This window comes from Bombina bombina, chromosome 1 (genome assembly GCF_027579735.1).
Source record: "Bombina bombina isolate aBomBom1 chromosome 1, aBomBom1.pri, whole genome shotgun sequence".
In the NCBI taxonomy this organism is placed as follows: Eukaryota; Metazoa; Chordata; class Amphibia; order Anura; family Bombinatoridae; genus Bombina; species Bombina bombina.
This window is the reverse complement of record NC_069499.1, coordinates 1,058,541,466-1,058,566,559: the sequence shown is the minus strand read 5'-3', so window position 1 is coordinate 1,058,566,559 and position 25,094 is coordinate 1,058,541,466. Positions and strand designations below refer to the sequence as shown.

General features: G+C 42.3%; 1 protein-coding gene across 1 annotated transcript in view; it reads left to right on the top strand.

Moving 5' to 3' along the window:
* The window catches only part of CSE1L (chromosome segregation 1 like), a 475,025-nt gene extending 453,654 nt beyond the window's left edge, over positions 1-21,371 (top strand). The window contains exon 26 of the mRNA XM_053689969.1: positions 20,774-21,371. Within this exon, the coding sequence (XP_053545944.1) occupies positions 20,774-20,863 (90 nt within the window). The 3' untranslated portion in view covers positions 20,864-21,371. The remainder of the gene's footprint in view (positions 1-20,773) is intronic.
* The last annotated feature ends 3,723 nt before the right edge of the window (positions 21,372-25,094 follow it).

The window sequence follows — 25,094 nt, the reverse complement described above, 5'->3', positions numbered from 1 at the left end:
TAGAGCGGACATCTTTTTCTAATAAAATTATTGGAACGTTCTGGAGGACATAGAGCAGCTTTGGAAGCAAGACCATCTTAAATAAAGCTGACCGTCCAGATATTAATCATGGTAATTTGTGCCAGGTTCTAAGTTTTTCTTTAATATAGTTAAGCATTGGAGTTATATTTATTTTATACAGATCTCCCAAATCGATCGGAATGTGAATCCCAAGATATTTAAAGGATTCCGTGACCTCCCTGAAGGGAAGACTTGAGATGTGGTTAGTACTTTTCCTAAGCCACAGTAACTCGGTTTTTGATGGATTTACTTTGTAGCCCAAAAAGGAGCCAAAGTGATTAGTTATTTGTAACAGTTTTGGTATATTTAACTCCGTGTTAGACAGGTAAATAAGTAAATCGTCTGCATAAAGTCCAACTTTCATTTCATGTTTTCGGATTTTTATGCCTTCTAGATATTTTCTTATCATAATTGCCAAAGGTTCGATAGCTACGTCAAAAAGAAGCGGGAAGAGAGGACACCCCTGGCGCGTGCCCCTGTTCAATGCAATCGAGGAGGAAACAATATTGTTTATCAAGCTTGTATACGATTGGTTATATATATTTTCTATGAATTTAGGAAAATTACCCTTAATCCCAAAATTCATTAGAGAGGTCGTTATATGTTGGAGTTACTGAGTCAAATGCTTTTTCTGCATCGATTGACAGGATGGCCAGGTCCGGGAGGTCCTCTCTCCCCACCACTACCCCAGCCTGTTTCTGGATGAATTCCATTGTAACAAGTTGTTCCCTGATTTTTGTAGTTGCGTTTATTAAGAAAACCAGCTTGGTCTGAGTGAATTATTTTTGCTAAAATAATCTGGAGCCTAGTTGCCAAAATTGAGGACATTATTTTGTAATCAGAGTTTAATAGAGCAATTGGTCTATACGACTCTTTACAGGTTTCCCATTATACTGAATTTTTTCTATAGTGGGTTTTTTGTTCTCATTTTTGATCAGTTTAGCTAACATTTTCCCTGATTTGTTGCCAAATCTATACAACTTTGCTTGAAATCTAAGCTCTTTGTGTGTGTTTCAAGAGTTATAAAAAAGTATCTCTAGCACTTTTGGCACAAACATATCTTGCCCAGTTTTGGGGGGTTCTTTCAAGTAAGAAAAGGTTGTAAGAGTTGATCAGTGAATTGCGTATTTCCTTCTCTCTAGCCCTTATCTTCTTGTTTTGCATAACGTATGCCGTGATTTCCCCTCTGAGTACTGCTTTAGCCGTCTCCCAAAAAATATCTGGGCGCCGAATATAATCGCAGTTAAAATGGGCAAAATCATTAAACTTGTTCCTAAGCCAATTTTTTAATTTTGCGTCGGAAGTAAGATGGTAAGGAAAAAAGAAACGTAGTGATTTGGGTTTTGATTGACCCAGACAAAGCTCCAAAAAGATAGGCCCATGATCGGATAAGAGTATCGGCGTTATTCCTGCCTTCACCTTTGTAATACAAAGGCGTTCATCAGTCAAGAATAGGTCGATCCTGGAGAGAGTTTTATGAGCTTTAGAAAGATACGTAAATTCCTGGATATCAGGATTCTGGAGTCTCCAGATATCCCGTATTGCAAGGTTCTGTTTGATTTTATTGAACAGTTTAGTGCCTAGACTGTCTTTCTTCTGCTTTAAGAGCTTAGTATTATTTCTAAGTCTGTCTAGGGGGCATTGTGGGGCCATGTTAAAGTCCCCTCCTAAGATCAGGTAGCCTTCGCTAATTAGTAAGAGTTTGGATTGTATTAGGTCCCAAAACACATGGTCAGTTGCATTGGGACCATATATATTACAAAGTGTGTAGTTCACTTGGTCTGCGTTCATTTTCACCAGGACAAATCTCCCCCCAGAATTTATCTCAGAGTGCAAGATCTCCACTTGGGCTCTTTTCCCTATTAGTATAGCCACTCCCCTTTTTTTCCAATACTTGGGGCTGCAAAGATTTCTCTTACCCATGTTGTCTTTAATTTTAAAGATTCCTCTAGATTTAAATGGGTTTCCTGTATGAATTCAATATCTGCATGGAGTTTCCGTAGGTGTGTAAGGATTGCCTTCCGTTTAATAGGAGTTGAGATTCCCCTTACGTTCCAAGATACTAACTTGAGTTTATCCAACATTTATATGATTTATATATGGGGGATGGAGGGGGGAGGACAGAGAGCAGGGAAGTGGAGAGAGAGAGAGAGAAAAAAAGGGGGGGGAAGGAGGAGACATTCCCGTCCCCTATCCCATGGGCTACCCTAGCCATAGGATCTATCATCTAACTAAGAAACTAGTTTGGTCATACAGTTATGTGTCTGAAGGAACTTTTCCGCCGTTGGACCCTCCTCAAATATATGTGTTGTCTCCCTCACAACCACTCTGTTTAGAAGGGTACATTATAGTGGCTCTGTACCCATGCTGGATAAACTTGGAACAGATCGGAGCCAGCTCTCTTCTCTTGGAAGCTGTATCGGCCGAGAAACCTTGGAACATTAAAATATAATTGTTTTCTATGAAAATTGGCTGGTTTTTACGGAAGTGTTGCATTAACATATTCTTGTCCTGATAATTGAGTAGCTTAGCAATAACAGGTCTGGGCATGCTTCCATTTCTGTTGTCTAATCGAGGGGCGCCTATTCTATGGGCTCTTTCCACTAGGATCGGGTGATAGGTAGGTGGAATCTTTAGAGCTTTAGTGAGTGTGTCTGATATGAAAAGACCAAGATTTTCAGATTGTTTATCCTCTGGGAGGCCTATTATTCTTTTATTGTTTCGTCTGGAGCGATTTTTCAAATCCTCCAGCCTGTCAGTTATTTTTTGCAAATTTTTAGTTGAGGTCTCGAGCTTAGCATTGTGTAGTGTTGCTAAGTCTTCAAGATCAGACACCCTCTGCTCTACTTCCTGTAGTCTATTCGAGAATTGTCTGACCTCTTGGGTTAGGGAAGTAATATCTTGCTTAATTTCTGATTTGAGTGCATCAAATTTAGGTGTGAGTGCGTCTGAAATACTGGTTACCAGGGATTGTAGATTAGTAGTTTCAGAAGTTATGGAATTACCAGCAGAGGTTAATTGGGTCTCAGTAGCGAGATCATGAGTATTTCTCTTGTAAGGTGTATCCAGTCCACGGATTCATCCATTACTTGTGGGATATTCTCCTTCCCAACAGGAAGCTGCAAGAGGATCACCCACAGCAGAGCTGTCTATATAGCTCCTCCCCTAACTGCCACCTCCAGTCATTCTCTTGCATCTCTCGACAAGGGAAGTATCAAGAGAGATGTGGTGAAGTAGTGTAGTTTATCTTCAATCAAAAGTTTATTTTTAAACGGTATCGGCATTGTACTGTTTTTTTACCTCAGGCAGATATTAGAAGAAGAGTTTTGCCTGAGGTTTTTGATGATCTTAGAAGGTTGTAACTAAGGTCCACTGCTGTAATCACACATAACTGAAGAGTATGGGGAAACTTCAGCTGGGGGAACGGCCTGCAGAATTAACTGCCCTGAGGTATGTTCAGTATATTTTTTTCTAGAGAGATGATAAGAACTAGAAAATGCTGACAGTGCCTGATATATTTAAGGTAAGCCTGATTGCAGTGATTTAATAAACGACTGGCATCATGCTTGCAGTAAAGGGTAATATTCATATTACTTGCTATTATGGCTTAGAATGTAAAATGTTTGCATATATATAAAGAACGTTTTTTTACTGAGGGTGATAAATCTTTATTTGGGGCCTAGTTTTCCACATGGCTGACTAGATTTCTCCTAGGAGTAGTTATGTAAGGCCCTTTCACTTTGAGTGCATGGTGGGAGGGGCCTATTTTCGCGCTCTAATTGCTCAGTTGTTTTTACATTCTGAGACATCCAGCTTCCCTGAAGGAGTCCCCTGACATATTGGACCTCTGTTTAGGGGTTTTTGTGCCTACAAAAGTCGTTTTATGGGAAGGTAGGAGCCACAGTAGAGCTGTGGCAGTTTGCTTGTGATTGTTATAACGGTTTTACCGTTTTTTTCTCCAACATAGGTGTGTCCGGTCCACGGCGTCATCCTTACTTGTGGGATATTCTCTTCCCCAACAGGAAATGGCAAAGAGCCCAGCAAAGCTGGTCACATGATCCCTCCTAGGCTCCGCCTACCCCAGTCATTCTCTTTGCTGTTGCACAGGCAACATCTCCACGGAGATGGTTAAGAGTTTTTTGGTGTTTAAATGTAGTTTTTATCCTTCAATCAAGTGTTTGTTATTTTAAAATAGTGCTGGTATGTACTATTTACTCTGAAACAGAAAAGAGATGAAGATTTCTGTTTGTAAGAGGAAGATGATTTTAGCAAACGTTACTAAAATCGATTGCTGTTTCCACACAGGACTGTTGAGATGAAGTAACTTCAGTTGGGGGAAACAGTTGGCAGACTTTTCTGCTTGAGGTATGACTGGCCACATTTCTAACAAGACTATGTAATGCTGGAAGGCTGTCATTTCCCCTATGGGGACCGGTAAGCCATTTTCTTAGATTAAGTAAAAGAATAAAGGGCTTCATAAGGGCTTAAAAAACTGGTTGACATTTTTCTGGGCTAAAACGATTACTTTGCTAAGCATATTTTGCAGATTATAACTCTTAATAGTTATTATAATCTTGGGGATTGTTTTAAAAAAACGGCAGGCACTGTATTGGACACCTTTTTCAGATGGGGGCCTTTTCTAGTCATAGGCAGAGCCTCATTTTCGCGCCACTAATGCGCAGTTGTTTTTGGAGAGCAAGGCATGCAGATGCATGTGTGAGGAGCTAAGAACCACTGAAAAAGCTTATAGAAGGCGTCATTTGGTATCGTATTCCCCTCTGGGCTTGGTTGGGTCTCAGCAAAGCAGATACCTGGGACTGTATAGGGGTTAAATGTAAAAACGGCTCCGGTTCCGTTATTTTAAGGGTTAAAGCTTTCAAATTTGGTGTGCAATACTTTTAAGGCTTTAAGACACTGTGGTGAATTTTGAACAATTCCTTCATACTTTTTCACATATTCAGTAATAAAGTGTGTTCAGTTTAAAATTTAAAGTGACAGTAACGGTTTTATTTTAAAACGTTTTTTGTGCTTTGTTGACAAGTTTAAGCCTGTTTAACATGTCTGAACCATCAGATAAGCGATGTTCTATATGTATGAAAACCAAGGTTTCTCCCCATTTAAATTTATGTGATTGTGTCATAGTGTCCAAACAAAGTAGGGACAATGATGCCACTGATAATGATATTGCCCAAGATGATTCCTCAAATGAGGGGAGTAAGCATGATACTGCATCATCCCCTTCTGTGTCTACACCAGTTTTGCCCACACAAGAGGCCCCTAGTACATCTAGTGCGCCAATACTTATTACCATGCAACAATTAACGGCTGTAATGGATAATTCTATTGCAAACATTTTATCCAAAATGCTTACTTATCAGAGAAAGTGCGATTGCTCTGTTTTAAACACTGAAGAGCAAGAGGACGCTGATGATAACTGTTCTGACATACCCTCACACCAATCTGAAGGGGCCAGGAAGGAGGTTTTGTCTGAGGGAGAAATTTCAGATTCAGGAAAAATTTCTCAACAAGCTGAACCTGATGTTGTAACATTTAAATTTAAATTAGAACATCTCCGCGCACTGCTTAAGGAGGTATTATCTATTCTGGATGATTGTGACAATTTGGTCATTCCAGAGAAATTATGTAAGATGGACAAGTTCCTAGAGGTTCCGGTGCCCCCCGATGCTTTTCCTATACCCAAGCGGGTGGCGGACATAGTAAATAAAGAGTGGGAAAGGCCCGGCATACCTTTTGTTCCTCCCCCTATATTTAAAAAATTATTTCCTATAGTCGACCCCAGAAAGGACTTATGGCAGACAGTCCCCAAGGTCGAGGGGGCGGTTTCTACTCTAAACAAACGCACTACTATTCCTATAGAAGATAGTTGTGCTTTCAAAGATCCTATGGATAAAAAATTAGAGGGTTTGCTTAAAAAGATGTTTGTTCAGCAAGGTTACCTTCTACAACCAATTTCATGCATTGTTCCTGTCACTACGGCAGCGTGTTTCTGGTTCGAAGAACTAGAAAAGTCGCTCAATAAAGAATCTTCGTATGAGGAGGTTATGGACAGAGTTCAAGCACTTAAATTGGCTAACTCTTTTATTTTAGATGCCGCTTTGCAATTAGCTAGATTAGCGGCGAAAAATTCAGGGTTTACTATCGTGGCGCGCAGAGCGCTTTGGCTAAAGTCTTGGTCAGCGGATGTGTCTTCCAAGACAAAATTGCTTAACATCCCTTTCAAGGGTAAAACACTGTTTGGTCCTGATTTGAAAGAGATTATTTCAGACATCACCGGGGGAAAGGGCCACGCCCTCCCTCAGGATAGGTCTTTTAAGGCTAAAAATAAACCTAATGTTCGTCCCTTTCGCAGAAACGGACCAGCCTCTAATTCTACATCCTCTAAGCAAGAGGGTAATACTTCACAACCCAAACCAGCCTGGAGACCGATGCAAGGCTGGAACAAGGGTAAGCAGGCCAAGAAGCCTGCCACTGCTACCAAAACAGCATGAAGGGATGACCCCCGATCGGGGACCGGATCTGGTGGGGGGCAGACTCTCTCTCTTTGCTCAGGCTTGGGCAAGAGATGTTCAGGATCCTTGGGCACTAGAAATAGTTTCTCAAGGTTATCTCCTAGAATTCAAGGAACTACCCCCAAGGGGAAGGTTCCACGGGTCTCAATTATCTTCAAACCAAATAAAAAGACAGGCATTCTTACATTGTGTAGAAGACCTGTTAAAGATGGGAGTAATTCATCCAGTTCCAATAGGAGAACAAGGGATGGGGTTTTACTCCAACCTGTTCATAGTTCCCAAAAAAGAGGGAACATTCAGACCAATTTTAGATCTCAAGATCCTAAACAAATTTCTCAGGGTTCCATCGTTCAAAATGGAAACCATTCGAACCATCCTTCCCACCATCCAGGAAGGTCAATTTATGACCACGGTGGATTTAAAGGATGCGTACCTACATATTCCTATCCACAAGGAACATCATCAGTTCCTAAGGTTCGCTTTTCTGGACAAGCATTACCAGTTTGTGGCACTTCCATTCGGATTAGCCACTGCTCCGAGAATTTTCACAAAGGTACTAGGGTCCCTTCTAGCGGTTCTAAGGCCAAGGGGCATTGCAGTAGTACCTTACTTGGACGACATCCTGATTCAAGCGTCGTCTCTGTCAAAAGCAAAGGCTCATACGGACATCGTCCTAGCCTTTCTCAGATCTCACGGATGGAAAGTGAACAAGGAAAAAAGTTCTCTGTCTCCGTCAAAAAGAGTTCCCTTCTTGGGAACAATAATAGATTCCTTAGAAATGAGGATTTTTCTGACAGAGGTCAGAAAATCAAAAATTCTAAGCTCTTGTCAAGTACTTCATTCTGTTCTTCGTCCTTCCATAGCGCAGTGCATGGAAGTAATAGGATTGATGGTTGCAGCAATGGACATAGTTCCTTTTGCACGAATTCATCTAAGACCATTACAACTGTGCATGCTCAGACAGTGGAATGGGGATTATACAGACTTGTCTCCGACGATTCAAGTAGATCAAAAGACCAGAGATTCACTCTGTTGGTGGCTGATCCTGGACAACCTGTCACAGGGAATGAGCTTCCGCAGACCAGAGTGGGTCATTGTCACGACCGACGCCAGTCTGGTGGGCTGGGGCGCGGTCTGGGAACCCCTGAAAGCTCAGGGTCTATGGTCTCGGGAAGAATCTCTTCTCCCGATAAACATTCTGGAACTGAGAGCGATATTCAATGCTCTCAAAGCTTGGCCTCAACTAGCAAAGGCCAAATTCATAAGGTTTCAATCAGACAACATGACGACTGTTGCATATATCAACCATCAGGGGGGAACAAGAAGCTCCCTGGCGATGGAGGAAGTGACCAAGATAAATCAATGGGCGGAGGATCACTCCTGCCACTTGTCTGCAATCCACATCCCAGGAGTGGAAAATTGGGAAGCGGATTTTCTGAGTCGTCAGACATTCCATCCGGGGGAGTGGGAACTCCATCCGGAAATCTTTGCCCAAATAACTCAATTATGGGGCATTTGCAAGCCGTGGTGCCTTCCGTTTAGGTGACCTGATTTGCTCCCTCCCTTCATCCGTGTCCTAAAGCTTTGGTATTGGTTCCCACAAGTAAGGATGACGCCGTGGACCGGACACACCTATGTTGGAGAAAACAGAATTTATGCTTACCTGATAAATTACTTTCTCCAACGGTGTGTCCGGTCCACGGCCCGCCCTGGTTTTTTTAATCAGGTCTGATGAATTATTTTCTCTAACTACAGTCACCACGGTATCATATGGTTTCTCCTATGCATATTTCCTCCTGTACGTCGGTCGAATGACTGGGGTAGGCGGAGCCTAGGAGGGATCAGGTGACCAGCTTTGCTGGGCTCTTTGCCATTTCCTGTTGGGGAAGAGAATATCCCACAAGTAAGGATGACGCTGTGGACCGGACACACCGTTGGAGAAAGTAATTTATCAGGTAAGCATAAATTCTGTTTTTGCTTCGTTTTTGAGCCTGAGGGGTTAATCATCCATTTGCAAGTGGGTGCAATGCTATTTTAGTCTGTTATACACTGTAAAAATTTCATAAAGTTAACTGCTTTTTTTCACTGTTTTGCAGTTTTTGTGTTTGTTTTTTTCCCTTTAAAGGCACAGTACCGTTTTTTATATTCTGCTTTTTCACATTAAAGTGTTTTCAAAGCTTGCTGGTCTCATTACTAGTCTGTTAAACATGTCTGACATAGAGGAAACTCCTTGTTCATTATGTTTAGAAGCCATGGTGGAACCCCCTCTTAGAATGTGTACCAAATGTACTGATCTTACTATAAGTTATAAAGACCATATTCTGGCTTTAAAAGATTTATCACCAGAGGAAATTGACAAGGGAGAAGTTATGCCGACTAACTCTCCCCACGAGTCAGAGCCTATAACTCCCGCTCAAGGGACGCCAAGTACATCTAGCGCGCCCATTGCGTATACTTTACAAGACATGGCAGTTATGAATCATACTCTTACAGAAGTATTGTCCAAACTGCCAGGGTTACAAGGAAAGCGAGACAGCTCTGGCGCTAGAACAAATACAGAGCTCTCTGACGCTTTAGTAGCTATGTCTGATATACCCTCACAATGTGCAGAAGCCGAAGAAGGAGAGCTTCTATCTGTGGGTGATTTTTCTGACTCAGGGAAGACACTTAAACCTGATTCTGATATGTCTACATTTAAATTTAAGCTTGAACACCTCCGCATGTTGCTCAGGGAGGTTTTAGCAACTCTGGATGACTGTGACGCCATTGTAGTCCCAGAGAAATTGTGTAAATTGGATAAATATTATGCAGTGCCTGTTTACACTGATGTTTTTCCAATACCTAAGAGGTTTTCAGAAATTATTACTAAGGAATGGGATAGACCAGGTGTACCGTTCTCTCCCCCTCCTGTTTTTAAAAAGATGTTTCCTATAGATGCCGCTACACAGGACTTGTGGCAAACGGTCCCTAAGGTGGAGGGAGCAGTCTCTACCCTAGCGAAGCGTACAACTATCCCTGTCGAGGACAGTTGTGCTTTTCTAGATCCAATGGACAAAAAATTAGAGGGTTACCTTAAGAAAATTTTTATTCATCAAGGTTTTATTCTCCAGCCCCTTGCATGCATTGCCCCTGTCACTGCTGCTATGGCCTTCTGGTTTGAGTCTCTAGAAGAGGCTCTACAGGTAGAAACTACATTGGACGATATCCTTGACAAGCTTAAAGCTCTTAAGCTAGCCAATTCATTTATTTCTGACGCCGTTGTTCATTTAACCAAGCTAACGGCTAAAAACTCAGGATTTGCTATTCAGACGCGTAGGGCGCTATGGCTTAAATCCTGGTCAGCTGACGTTGCTTCAAAGTCTAAGCTTCTCAATATTCCCTTCAAGGGGCAGACCCTATTCGGGCCTGGACTGAAGGAGATCATTTCTGATATTACTGGAGGAAAAGGTTACGCCCTTCCTCAGGATAGGTCCAACAAATTAAGGACCAAGCAGACTAATTTTCGTTCCTTTCGAAATTTCAAGAGTGGCACAGCTTCAACTTCCTCTAATACAAAACAAGAGGGAAATTTTGCCCAGTCCAAGCCGGTCTGGAGACCTAACCAGGCTTGGAACAAAGGAAAGCAGGCCAAAAAAACCTGCTGCTGCCTCTAAGACAGCATGAAAGATCAGCCCCCGATCCCGGAAACGGATCTAGTATGGGGCAGAGTTTCTCTCTTCGCCCAGGCTTGGGCAAGAGATGTCCAGGATCCCTGGGCGTTGGAAATTGTGTCCCAGGGATATCTTCTGGGCTTCAAAGCTTCTTCCCCAAAAGGGAGATTTCATCTCTCACAATTATCTGCAAATCAGATAAAGAGAGAGGCATTCTTACATTGTGTTCAAGACCTCCTAGTTATGGGAGTGATCCACCCAGTTACAAAGGAGGAACAGGGGCAAGGCGTCTATTCAAATCTGTTTGTAGTTCCCAAGAAAGAGGGAACTTTCAGACCAATCTTAGATTTCAAGCTCCTAAACAAATTTCTCAGGGTCCCATCCTTCAAGATGGAGACTATTCAAACCATCCTACCTATGATCCAGGAGGGTCAATATATGACTACCGTGGACTTAAAGGATGCTTATCTTCATATTCTGATACACATAGATCATCATCGGTTTCTCAGGTTCGCCTTCCTAGACAGGCATTACCAGTTTGTGGCTCTTCCCTTTGGGTTAGCTACGGCACCAAGAATCTTTATGAAGGTTCTAGGGTCACTCCTAGCGGTCCTAAGGCCGCGGGGTATAGCAGTAGCCCCTTACCTAGACGACATTCTGATACAGGCGTCGAATTTTCAAATCGCCAGGTCCCATACGGACATTGTGCTGGCATTCCTGAGGTCTCATGGGTGGAAAGTGAATGAAGAAAAGAGTTCTCTATCCCCTCTCACAAGAGTTTCCTTCCTAGAAACTCTGATAGATTCTGTAGAAATGAAGATTTACCTGACAGAGGCCAGGTTGTCAAAACTTCTAAATTCCTGCCGTGTTCTTTATTCTACTTCTCGCCCTTCAGTGGCTCAGTGTATGGAAGTAATCGGCTTAATGGTAGCGGCAATGGACATAGTGCCGTTTGCCCGCCTACATCTCAGACCACTGCAAATCTGCATGCTCAGTCAGTGGAATGGGGATTACACAGATTTGTCCCATCTACTAAATCTGGATCAAGAGACCAGGGATTCTCTTCTCTGGTGGCTAGCTTGGGTCCATCTGTCCAAGGGTATGACCTTCAGCAGGCCAGATTGGACAATAGTAACGACAGATGCCAGCCTTCTGGGCTGGGGTGCAGTCTGGAACTCCCTGAAGGCTCAGGGCTCGTGGACTCAGGGAGAGGGCACTCCTTCCGATAAACATCCTGGAACTAAGAGCGATATTCAATGCTCTTCAGGCTTGGCCTCAGCTTGCTGCGGTCAGGTTCATCAGATTTCAGTCGGACAATATCACGACTGTAGCCTACATCAACCATCAAGGGGGAACAAGGAGTTCACTAGCAATGTTGCAGGATTCAAAAATAATCCTATGGGCAGAGGTTCACTCTTGCCATCTATCAGCTATCCATATCCCAGGAGTAGAGAACTGGAAGGCGGATTTTCTAAGTCGACAGACTTTTCATCCGGGGGAGTGGGAACTCCATCCGGAGGTGTTTGCACAGTTGATTCAACTTTGGGGCAAACCAGAACTGGATCTCATGGCGTCTTGTAAGAACGCCAAGCTTCCTCGTTACGGATCCAGGTCCAGGGATCCCAAGGCAGCGCTGATAGATGCTCTAGCAGCGCCTTGGTTCTTCAACCTGGCTTATGTGTTTCCACCTTTTCCTCTGCTCCCTCGTCTGATTGCCAAGATCAAGCAGGAGAGAGCTTCGGTGATTTTGATAGCACCTGCGTGGCCACGCAGGACTTGGTATGCAGATCTGGTGGACATGTCATCCCTTCCACCTTGGACTCTGCCGCTGAGACAGGACCTTCTACTTCAGGGTCCTTTCAACCATCCAAATCTATTTTCTCTGCGCCTGACTGCTTAGAGATTGAACGCTTGATTTTATCAAAACGTGGTTTCTCAGAGTCAGTCATTGATACCTTAACTCGGGCTCGAAAGCCTGTCACCAGGAAAATCTATCATAAGATATGGTGTAAATATCTTCATTGGTGTGAATCCAAGGGTTACTCATGGAGTAAAATCAGGATTCCCAGGATATTATCTTTTCTCCAAGAGGGATTGGAGAAGGGATTGTCTGCTAGTTCCTTAAAGGGACAGATTTCTGCTCGGTCTATTCTTTTGCACAAGTGTCTGGCGGATGTTCCAGACGTTCAGGCGTTTTGTCAGGCTTTAGTTAGAATCAAGCCTGTGTTTAAACTTGTTGCTCCGCCATGGAGTTTAAATTTAGTTCTTAAGGTTCTTCAAGGGGTTCCGTTTGAACCTCTGCATTCCATAGATATCACGCTTTTATCTTGGAAAGTTCTGTTTTTGGTAGCTATTTCTTCGGCTCGAAGAGTTTCAGAGTTATCTGCCTTACAGTGTGATTCCCCTTATCTGATCTTCCATGCAGATAAGGTAGTTTTGCGCACCAAACCTGGGTTTCTTCCTAAGGTGGTATCTAATAAGAATATCAATCAGGAGATTGTTGTTCCGTCACTGTGTCCTAATACTCCTTCAAAGAAGGAACGTCTCTTACATAATCTTGACGTGGTTCGTGCTTTAAAGTTTTATTTACAAGCTACTAAGGATTTTCGTCAAACATCGGCATTGTTTGTTGTTTACTCTGGACAGAGAAGAGGCCAAAAGGCTTCAGCAACTTCTCTTTCTTTTTGGTTAAGAAGTATAATCCGCTTAGCTTATGAGAATGCTGGCCAGCAGCCTCCTTAAAGAATTACAGCTCATTCCACTAGAGTGGTGGCTTCCACATGGGCTTTTAAAAATGAGGCTTCTGTTGAACAGATTTGTAAGGCGGAGACTTGGTCTTCGCTTCATACTTTTTTCTAAATTCTACAAATTTGATACTTTTGCTTCTTCGGAGGCTATTTTTGGGAGAAAGGTCTTAAGTAATGGATGAATCCGTGGACTGTATACACCTTACAAGAGAAAACAAAATTTATGCTTACCTGATAATGTATTTCTCTTGTGGTGTAGCCAGTCCACGGCCCGCCCTGTTATTTTAAGGCAGGTGTTTTTTATTTTTAAACTACAGTCACCACTGCACCCTATAGTTTCTCCTTTCTCTTGCTTGTCTTCGGTCAAATGACTGGAGGTGGCAGTTAGGGGAGGAGCTATATAGACAGCTCTGCTGTGGGTGATCCTCTTGCAGCTTCCTGTTGGGAAGGAGAATATCCCACAAGTAATGGATGAATCCGTGGACTGGATTACACCACAAGAGAAATAAATTTATCAGGTAAGCATAAATTTAGTTTTTTAAGTTTCTTGTCCCTGTGCCTGGCTGCCATATTTGGTGAAGGTGTCTTGGAAGAGTTAGAGAGAAATGTATCCATGTGCTTCGTGCTTAATTATAATAGTGAGAAGGGAAACGTTGAAAAAAGCGTTTCCAGGGAGAAGGAAAAAAAAAGAAGAAAAAGGAAAAGGGGGGTGATGGTAGTGTGGAATTGAGTGCTAGTGGGGGGGGGGGGGAGAAGGAACCCAAGCAAGTGCAAATTTTAAAGTGGTAAGGTATTATTTAGTTACAGGTGAGGATGTGATAGTGTGGGAAGTGAAAAACATACCGTATGTGATAAGGCACAGGCAATCAAAAAATACAAGGACTCTAAATTTGAGCAGATAATAAGTTGCAGCAAGGTACAAGCAACTAATACTTAATTAGACCTATGAGGTTTTGTTTCTCTTTCTTCCCCTCTTGTCTCCCCTCTCTCCTCCCTAGAGAAGAGCTAGAAGAGGGTCAATAGTATGTGTTCTGTTCTCCCTATACACAATCACTTTATAGTGTGGGTTCAGAAAAAGAACAAAACAAAAAAGGGAGGGGAGGAGGCAAGAATTATTCAATTTGTAATACAGAATCTGAAATATGCAGTATACAGTTACCAATTCTTACAGGCTATTAATGTTAACAATTAACTTTCATAAGTGTCAAGTTATCTGCCTCTATATATAGAGGAAAGTAACGAGGCGTTAAGTTTAACAAGGCTCCCTAGATACAAAAAAAATAAAGAATATAGCATTTCTGATAGCAAAAAGCGATGTTGTGAAAGCTTCCTAAGTAACAACTAATGACATGGCTATTTCACAGTTGGAAAAAGAATCTATAGCCTGTTGGCCTCTCTTCCTTTATTAAAAATTCTCTACTACCTCTCACAGTCTATATAATGTAGATACTAATAAAAGGGAGGATAAACAGTTGAAATTTTTTGTTCTCTTGGGAGCAGATTTTTAACTTTTTATCCCTCTTTTCCCTTCTTCCCCCTTCCTCTTTCCCCCTTCCTCTTTCCCCCTTCCTCTTTCCCCCTTCCTCTTTCCCCCTTCCTCTTTCCCCCTATAAAGTTAAAACACAAGATATCAAATCATACTCAAATGTAAATTTAAGATTAGATTGAGTTATGAGTTAAATCAAGTGTTTCCTGCCTCTACACATAGGCGTAGTGAGTTCTTCAAACTAACAAGTATTACTTAGTGAGAGAGTGAGATTCCAAATCAGGGGTCAAAATACAAAGTATCAGTAAAGGGGAACACTGAGTTTAAGCAATTCTTACTAAATATTAAGTGAACTTAGTTAGACCCTTTGACCCTAGACTAAATAACCAAAACTAAATTAGTGCACACAAAATCAAGTTATGATGATCGGCAACCCAATTTAACAAGCATAGATATGTTCGAAAAATTAAATGTTTTTGGGGCAAGTCCCGGTAGAAACAAAGGCAAGCTCAGTAATTTGGCGAACCGCCAGGTAATATAGTGTGTTTGGATTAAAGTTTTTAAATAAAGTTTATCCCGTGTTGCCTGTGTGGACCTGGGTACAGAGTGAGCGTATGGCCCCTTCGGTTTCCCCCTCTCTTCTCCCCGAGTTAGCTCCTTCCCTTTGCTTTTACCAGCATAAGTGTGTTAGTGGGGAGGGTGAGAGAGGGACACAGAGTCTGTTTCTTAGATACCGGTTATTTACAGCGTTACCCGCTAGTGAGATCCAGGTACGACCAACAACGTGACAAGCTCCTCTCTGGCACAGCCCCCCTCAAGCAGCACCGGTGGGAGGGGGGTGCACCCGACCACAGCTTCCGAGGACGAAAAACAACCTTCAGCCAGATCAGCAATGGGAGCCGCGGAGGGCAGGGGGGGGCAGCCCGGAATCCAAAAGAATAGCCCAGGAGAATATAGCGGCCCGCTGCCCTCTCGCAGCACCGGTGGGAGGGAACATCGGGCCGAAACTAGATGCGGGTCCAGCCGGATCTCTACCAGGAGAGACGAAGGTCGATGGGTCAGCCACTGAGCGGATCGTCCAGGGACCGCAGCTCTGAGCCGGAGCAGCGGGGCCAGGAGCAGGTACAGGTAAATGAAGGGCTCCGGTGTTCAGTACCTATGGGAACAGCAAAGTCACTTTACCAGGCTCAGCAAACAAGCCAAGATAGGTCCCAATAGAGGCTCCGTACCAGGAGACCACCCAAGGCAAACAGAGACTGTCCTCGGCTCCTATTCGGGTGTGCAGGGAGATAGTCACAGATACCACAGCATGAATTTTCCTCTCAGTGGCAGAAAGTACTGTACATCTAAGGCAGATGATAGGTTCCTACGGTTATTGCAGCTTACAGTTCTGTGCGGTATTGTGGCACTACATAGGTTCCAGAAGCGTTGGAATAGCTTAGCAGGCCACCGAGGGTCTGAGGGTTTGGGCGCGAAGAGATCGCCAACAGCTTGCAGTGGAGGTGATTCTGAGCAGGTGTCTCACCTGAGCTCCTCCTCCGGAACTCCTCCTAGTAGGGCATGCCTAGAGCATAGATTTTTAAACAACTTTTCGATTTCATTCTATTATCGGTTTTGCTTAATATTTAAGTATCCTTTATTGAAGGAGCAGTAATGTACTATTGGGAGCTAGCATATCTTTGCAGCCACCAATCAGTAACTAGGTCCCACCTCTCAACAGAGGATACCAAGAGAAGTAAGAAAATTGGCCCAGTATTGAATTCCATCATTTCGACACTGGAGGAAAGTGAGCTTTCCTACTTCAGGACAGTCTAAAGTAAATTGGAAAGTTGGTTAAAACTGTACTGTATGCACTCTGATATTTGGGGGGGAGATTTGTCTCTAACACTGGAAACTGCTAAAGCCGGTCATGCTAAATTTAAAGAGACAGTGATGTCATTTTTTAGAAGTTGTAAGAGAGCCTCAAAACTACTGTAGAAGTTGTGCGATGTCTATATTCCCCATGGCCATGTGAATCATTTTTATACTTCTACCTGGTGGTTCTATAAAGGTCTATTGTAATTAAATGTCAGCACAGTTACTTACCTCAGCCGCAGAAGACTGCTTCAAGTAGACTAGTAAGATACTTGCAAAGAGCAGCACACGATAAACCATGGTAGTGGAAGATAAATTTACATTTCACCTGTGAAGCTTATGACATCTGAACTCTGGGAGAAGATTTTCACAGCCTGGCTGAAACTCCTGTCTAAACCACTGTTATAAAAACAGATCGACGTGTAGCTCAGTACTTTTTCACCTCACTCCATATTGAAGGCAAAAATGTGACTGAGGGATTATAGCTCTGTTATGTAGGAATGTTTTAGTGACTATAATTGCAGAGTTCTTTAAAAACAAAAACCACACATTTTGCATTAGTGCTAAACACAGAATCATCTGGCAAGTTACCATAAGCTCTTTTATCCAAATTCCTCTGAGTTTGAACAGTTCAAACACACATTAATCTCTCTTCTGGTAGGGGGCAGACTGTCTTTTTCAGGAGGCCTGGTTCCAGTCAGTCCAGGACCCCTGGGTTACAAACATATCCCACGGGTACAGAATAGGCTTTTGCTTCAGGCCTCCTGGAGGACGATTTCATTTCTCATGTCCCCAAAAATCATGTAAAGGAAGCTGTCTTTATGCAATGTGTTCAGGAATTAGAGGATATGGCAGTACTTATTCAGTACCTGTGCCTCAACAGGCTCAAGGGTTTTCTGTTTATTGTCCAAAAGGAGACTTTCATATCCATTTTAAAACTCTAAACAAGTTTGTCAGGATTCCCACTTTTAAGATGGAAATTATTTCTATAATTTTACCCTTAATCCAATAGGGTCAATTCATGTCAATTATAGACCTAAAAGATGCATACCTGAACATACCACATCCGCAAAGATCACCATCAATTCCTAAGACTTCTAGACCAACATTACCATTTTGTCACCCTTTTGTTTTGGTCTGGCTACCGCTCCTTTCATCTTCACAAAGGTATTTGTAGCATTGTTGGCGGTGATCAAAGCTCAGTTTCTCAATTGCCCTTTATCTGATATCCTAATTCAGGCTCCTTCCCTGCCTCTAGCTATTGCTCATACTCGGAGGCTACTGTATTTTCTTCAAGACCACAGTTGGAGAATCAATGTTCCTGACTCCTGCTACAAGGGTGTCTTTTCTAGGAGTCATCATAGATTCAGTCCTAATGCGTCTATTCCTGACAATCACACAGAATCAATCTTCAGAAAGCGTGTATTTCCCTGCAACTTGCTTAGTTTCCATCAGTAGGTCAATGCATGGAGGTAGAGTGGGTCTTATGGTTGCGGCTTCAGATAAGGTTCCTAATGTCCTACGACCCCTGCAACTATCTATGCTCAATCAGTGTTTAAAGTATTATCTGCAATTAGATCATCAGATTACTCTGAATTTATCTGTCAGACAATCTCTCTTGGTGGATACAAGGTCCTTCTTTGACCCTTGAAGCGTCCTTCCTTTGCCCGTCATAGGCTATTGTGACAAGACACTAGTCTTTCAGACTGGGGCACAGTCTGGAATTTTTGAAGAGGACAAGAAGTTTGGTCCCCTCTAGAGGCAAGGTTGCCAATCAACATTCTGGAATTCCAAGAAATTTTTCGGACTCTTTGGTCCTGGTCCCTTTTAAAAGAGGAAAATTGTATCCGGTTCCAGTCAGATGATGATAATATGGCGGCATCCTACATAAATCATCAAGGGGGTACCAGCAGACCTCTGGTTATGCAGGAAGTGTCTCAGATTATGTCTTGGGTAGAGAGAAATCATTGCTCCCTATCAGCAGTGAACATAACAGGTGTAACTGGGAAGTGGAATATCTCAGCAGTCAATCAGTTCATCCAGGAGGGTGGTCTCTCCACTAATTGATTTGAAGATATCATGATCAGATGGGGTCTTCCAAGCATAGATCTGATGGCCTCTCATTTAAATATAAAAAGAGAGAGAGATGCACTCAGCTGAGACAGAACAAAAGCTAGAAAAACTTCCGTGCCTGTTCATTTTAGGGTGCCACTCAGGGTGCATACTCTTAGCACACTTTGCCCCTTCACAGAGAAAAAAATATCCTGTAGCATATCAGTCTGACCCTGCCCAATGACAGTCCAGCACCGAAATACCAGGCAATTCTTCTCTGAACAAGAGAAACAACAAACCCCAGACGATCGTTTCGGCCTTCTGTGGGCCTCGTCAGTGAGGTGCAGTCGCATCTCTCTAAGGGCATGTGTGCAAGGAGTCCACGTCTGGTTTCCCCTTTTACTCTTAGGGAGACCCAAGAGCAATTTGCATAAATATAAAGAGAAAGAGATGCACTCAGCTGAGACAGAACAAAAGCTAGAAAAACTTCCGTGCTTGTTCATTTTAGGGTGCCACTCAATGTGCATACTTTTAACACACTATGCCCCTTCACAGAGAAAAAATATCCTGTAGCCTCATTTAAATCACAAACTTCCAATGTATTGTGCAAGATCAAGAGATCCAAAGGCTCAAATGATATGCACACTATATGAAAATTCCATGGACACACTGGTGTCTTTCCTTAGTTTTTTTTCTTCTTCCAAGAGTAATTGCTCAAATCAAACAGGAGTCAGCTTCGGTAATCTTGATTGTTCCAACCTGGCCCTGCAAAACATGGTATGCCGATTTAGTGCTGATGTCCTCATCTCCTCCATGGCTGCTTCTATTGTCTCAAGGACCTCTTTCCATCAGAATCTCAAATCTCCTAAGTTAAATGGATTGGAGGTTGAATGCCTGAACGCCTAGTTAAAAAAAAAAAAAGGGGGTTTCTCTGATTCAATGATTAACCCTGTTTCAAGCCAGAAAGCCTGTTACTTTAAACATTTATCATACGATTTGGAGGGCATACTTTGAATGGTGCTCTTCCAGAGGTTTTTCTTGGTTTTCCTTTAGAATTCTTCAGTTTTTACGAGATGGCCTTGACAAAGGGGTTGGATCTCCTCCGCTAGGCGAGTTGGAGTTGTCAGCTTTGTCCTGTGATTCTCCATTGATAGTTTTTCACAAAGATAAAGCTGTACTTCGTACTAAATATAATTTTCTTTCTAAGGTATTTTTTCTGAAAATATCAATCAGGAGATTGTTCCTCCTTTGTGTCCATATGCTGTTAAATGCTCCGACTACATCAAGATTATGTAAAAGTCGTTCCTTAGAATTAAGTTTTATCTTCATGCTACAAAGGAATTAAGACAATCTTCCACTTTGTTTGTTCATTACTCTGGGACTTGTACTATGGTAGCTTTGGCCTCTTGGCTCAAACCGTTAATTCACAAGACTTACTTGTTGGCGGGAAAATCACCACCTCCTAAGCACATCACAGCTCATTCTAGTAGATCAGTTGCAAACTCCTGGGCATTAAAAAAAATATGCATCTTTGGAGCAGATTTGCAAAGCTGTAACATGGTGGTTTCTGCATACCTTCTCAAAATGTTACTGATTTAATGTTTTTGGTTAGCAAGCAACTTTTTCAATTTGTGGGCGAATATTTTAATTTGCACCTCCATAGACCCTGCTTTGGTCTTTCCTACCTATCTGTTTCCTATTCTATGCTTGGCTATGTGTTAAACTGAGGAGATTAAGCTCTTGTGTAGGTTTTTGGCTGCCTCCTAGTGGTGAGAATTATATCACACATGCTATGGAGCCCTATGGACCATTATCATTCCAAAAGAAAATAATTTCAGGTAAGCATACATTTTTTTTTTTTTCTTGATAAGTCCACATGGCCCTCCCTTTTCTTTTGTACAGTTAGCCTCAGTACTTGTTTATTACTCCATTTGCAATGCTGTCTTTCCTGCTTTTCTCTCTTAATTTGGCCATATGTATGATAGGAATTCAGGCAGAGTGGTGGAGATTAAAGCTTTATCTAGGGCTGTTTTTTCCTACTCTTATTGGACTTGAGTATAATCCCACTTGTGATGCCATATGGGCACTCGCTATCATGAAAGAAAATTATCAGGCAAGCATAAGTTTGAACAGTTGGTATAACTACATCATAGTTCTAGCCTTTCCAGAAATTTGCAATATGCTATTCAGGTTTTTCTTCAATTTTCTCAAGACTGATTATAAGTACACTTATATTTAAATGTCATGAAAATGCATTAGTTCCTGTCATAATATATACCAAGGTGTATTAAATTAATTTGTGCCCACATATGGAAAAATTGATTTGCTGAAGCAAAAAGAGTGCATTTTTAGTGTGAAGTATCTAAAATATATTAAATACATCTCTTTGTGTAGGTACCTTCAATGCTAAGCACAAGTCTGAATGCAGAAGCTCTCCAGTTCCTCCAAGGATACCTGCAAGCAGCAAGTGTTACTCTGGTTTGAATTCACACCTTAATATGACACCAAACTCCCAACGGCTCGTGATATATTTAACTTCATAGCACTTATGGATTTATTTAATGTTGCTGCATGGTCCTGATTCATTTTGTCTGTGACTGCTGAATCACACCTCATTCTCCATTTTGTTTGTGTGTTCTGTTTTCTCTGTAACCATGCAGTGATTACAAAGTAAGTCCCAATGTTTCAGTTGTGCTAAAATTGTTCCAGTGTTAAATGAACTACCATATTATGTGGGATGAAAATATAGATATAAGTTGGTTTATCTCTCTTCATTGTGTCAATTTTTTATCATTTAAACAAATAAAATAGAAGTTAATTTATTACTCAAATTAACCAACTTTGCTGGATCTTTGTAATGTTTTCAAATAATGCAATACACTTGTAACTTGTCATTTTTTTTGTTTTGATATCATTTGTCTGCATTTTTTTCTATCTTCATGCTTGTGTGTTATTTTCTGATCTGTGAATAAAAAAAAGCATTTGTTTAACATTTTTTAGTATTTTGCCATCATCAAAGAACTGACTCACAACCTTTTTTGGGAGGGGGTTTTGTGTTATCAATACATTTTACAAAATATACTCAAAATATATTTTCTTCTATAAGATACGACGAGTCCACGGATTCATCCTTTACTTGTGGGAAATTATCCTCCTGCTAACAGGAAGTGGCAAAGAGCACCACAACAGAGCTGTCTATATAGCTCCTCCCTTGACTCCACCCCCCAGTCATTCTCTCTGCCTACTCTAAGTACTAGGAAGAGTAAAGTGAAAGAGAATTGTCACAAAGGTGCTAGGGTCCCTTCTGGCGGTGCTAGGGCCGCGGGGCATAGCAGTGGCGCCCTATCTGGACGATATCTTGATTCAGGAGTCAACTTTCCATTTAGCCAAATCTCACACGGACATCGTGTTGGCTTTTCTAAGATCTCACGGGTGGAAGGTGAACATAAAAGAGTTCACTTGTTCCTGTAACAAGAGTTCCATTCCTAGGAACTCTGATAGACTTGGTAGACATGAAAATTTTTCTGATGGAGGTCAGAAAATCAAAAATCTTAACCACTTGCCGAACACATCATTCCATTCCTCGGCTGATAGTGGCTCAGTGTATGGAGGTAATTGGACTAATGGTAGCGGCAATGGACATAGTTCTGTTTGCTCGCTTGCATCTCAGACCACTGCAACTGTGCATGCTCAGACAGTGGAATGGGGATTATGCGGATTTATCTCCGCGGATAAATCTGGATCTAGAGACCAGAGACTCCTTTGGTGGTTGTCACAGGATCATCTGTCCCAGGGAATGTGCTTCCGAAGGCCAGCATGGGTCATAGTGACGACGGACGCCAACCTTTTGGGCTGGGGCGCAGTCTGGAATTCCCTGAAGGCTCAGGGTGTGTGGACTCAGCAGGAGGCCCTACTTCCAATAAATATTCTAGAACTGAGAGCGATATTAAACGCGCTTCAGGCGTGGCCTTAGCTGGCTTCTGCCAAATTCATAAGATTCCAGTGGGACAATATCACGACTGTAGCATATATCAATCATCAAGGGGGAACAAAGAGTTCTCTAGCGATGATAGCGGTTTCCAAAATAATTCGATGGGCAGAGACTCACTCTTGCCATCTATCAGCAATCTATATCCCAGGAGTGGAGAACTGGGAAGCGGATTTTCTAAGTCGTCAGACTTTTCATCTGGGGGAGTGGGAGCTCCATCCGGAGGTGTTTGCACAATTGATTCATCAATGGGGCACACCGGAATTGGATCTGATGGCATCTCGTCAGAATGCCAAACTTCCTTGTTACGGGTCCAGATCAAGGGATCCTCAAGCAGTACTGATGCTCTAGCAGTACTGTGGTAGTTCAACCTGGCTTATGTGTTTCCTCCTTTTCCTCTCCTACCTCGTCTGATTGCCAGAATCAAACAGGAGAAGGCTTCGGTAATCTTGATAGCGCCTGCGTGGTCACGCATGACTTGGTATGCAGATCTTGGGGAAATGTCATGTCTGCCACCGTGGAAACTGCCACTGAGACAGGACCTTCTCATTCAGGGTCCGTTCCAACATCCAAATCTAGTTTCTCTGCGGCTGACTGCCTGGAGATTGAACGCTTGATTTTATCTAAGCGGGGATTCTCTGAGTCGGTCATTGATACCTTGATTCAGGCTCGAAAGCCTGTCACTAGGAAAATTTATCATAAGATATGGCGTAAATATCTTTATTGGTGCGAATCCAAAGGCTACTCATGGAGTAAGATCAGGATTCCGAGAATTTTGTCTTTTCTTTAAGAAGGATTGGAGGAAGGAGTTATCAGCTAGTTCCTTAAAGAGACAGATTTCTGCTTTGTCAATCTTACTACATAAGCGTCTGGCAGATGTCCCAGACGTTCAGTCGTTTTGTCTGGCTTTGGTTAGAATTAAGCCTGTATTTAAACCTGTTGCTCCGCCATGGAGTTTGAATTTAGTTTTAAATGTTCTTCAAGGGGTTCCGTTTGAACCCATGCTTTCCATAGATATTAAACTTCTATCTTGGAAAGTTCTGTTTGTAGTAGCTATCTCTTCTGCTCGAAGAGTTTCTGAGCTATCTGCATTACAATGCGACTCGCCTTATCTTATATTTCATTCTGATACGGTGGTTTTGCGTACTAAACCTGGATTCCTTCCTAAGGTTGTTTCAAATAAGAATATTAATCAGGAAATAGTTGTTCCTTCTCTGTGTCCTAACTCTCCTTCTAAGAAGGAGCGTCTGTTACATAACTTGGAAGTGGTTCCTGCCTTAAAGTTTTACTTGCAAGCGACTAAGGATTTCCGTCAAACATCTTCTCTGTTTGTTGTTTATTCTGGAAAACGTAGAGGTCAAAAAGCTACGGCTACCACTTTCTTTTTGGCTGAAAAGCATCATCCGTTTGGCATACGAGACTGCTGGACAGCAGCCTCCTGAAAAAATTACAGCTCATTCCACTAGAGCGGTGGCTTCCACATGGGCTTTTAAAAATGATGCTTCTGTTGAACAGATTTGTAAGGCTGCGACTTGGTCTTCCCTTCATACCTTTTCCAAATTTTCCAAATTTGATACTTTTGCTTCTTCGGAGGCTATTTTTGGGAGAAAAGTTATTCAAGCAGTGGTGCCTTCTGTTTAGGTATCTGTCTTGTCCCTCCCGTTCATCCGTGTCCTGTAGCTTTGGTATTGTATCCCACTAGTAAAGGATGAATCCGTGGACTCGTATCTTATAGAAGAAAAGGAAATGTATGCTTACCTGATTGATTTCTTCTATGATACGACGAGTCCACGGCCCGCCCTGTCAATTTAAGACAGATTATATTTTTTGATTTAAAACTTCAGTCACCTCTGCACCTCTCTCCTTTTTCTTCCTATACCTTTGGTCGAATGACTGGGGGTTGGAGTTGAGGGAGGAGCTATATAGACAGCTCTGCTGTGGTGCTCTTTGCCACTTCCTGTTAGCAGGAGGATAATATCCCACAAGTAAAGGATAAATCCGTGGACTCGTCGTATCATAGAAGAAATCAATTTATCAGGTAAGCATAAATTTCCTTTCTTTCATATAATTGGCAAGAGTCCATGAGCTAGTGACATATGGGATATACAATCCTACCAGGAGGGGCAAAGTTTCCCAAACCTCAAAATGCCTATAAATACACCCCTCACCACACCCACAATTCAGTTTTACAAACTTTTCCTCCTATGGAGGTGGTGAAGTAAGTTTGTGCTAAGATTTCTACGTTGATATGCGCTTCTCCGCATTGTTGAAGCCCGATTCCTCTCAGAGTACAGCGAATGTCAGAGGGACGTTAAGGAAGTATCACCTATTGAATACGATGATTTCCCTAACGGGGTCTTTTTCATGGGTTCTCTGTTATCGGTCGTAGAGATTCATCTCCTACCTCCCTTTTCAGATCGACGATATACTCTCAAATTTACCATTACCTCTACTAGAGAACTGTTTTAGTACTGGTTTGGCTATCTGCTATATGTGGATGGGTGTCTTTTGGTAAGTATGTTTCTCCAACATAGGTGTGTCCGGTCCACGGCGTCATCCTTACTTGTGGGATATTCTCTTCCCCAACAGGAAATGGCAAAGAGCCCAGCAAAGCTGGTCACATGATCCCTCCTAGGCTCCGCCTACCCCAGTCATTCTCTTTGCCGTTGTACAGGCAACATCTCCACGGAGATGGCTTAGAGTTTTTTAGTGTTTAACTGTAGTTTT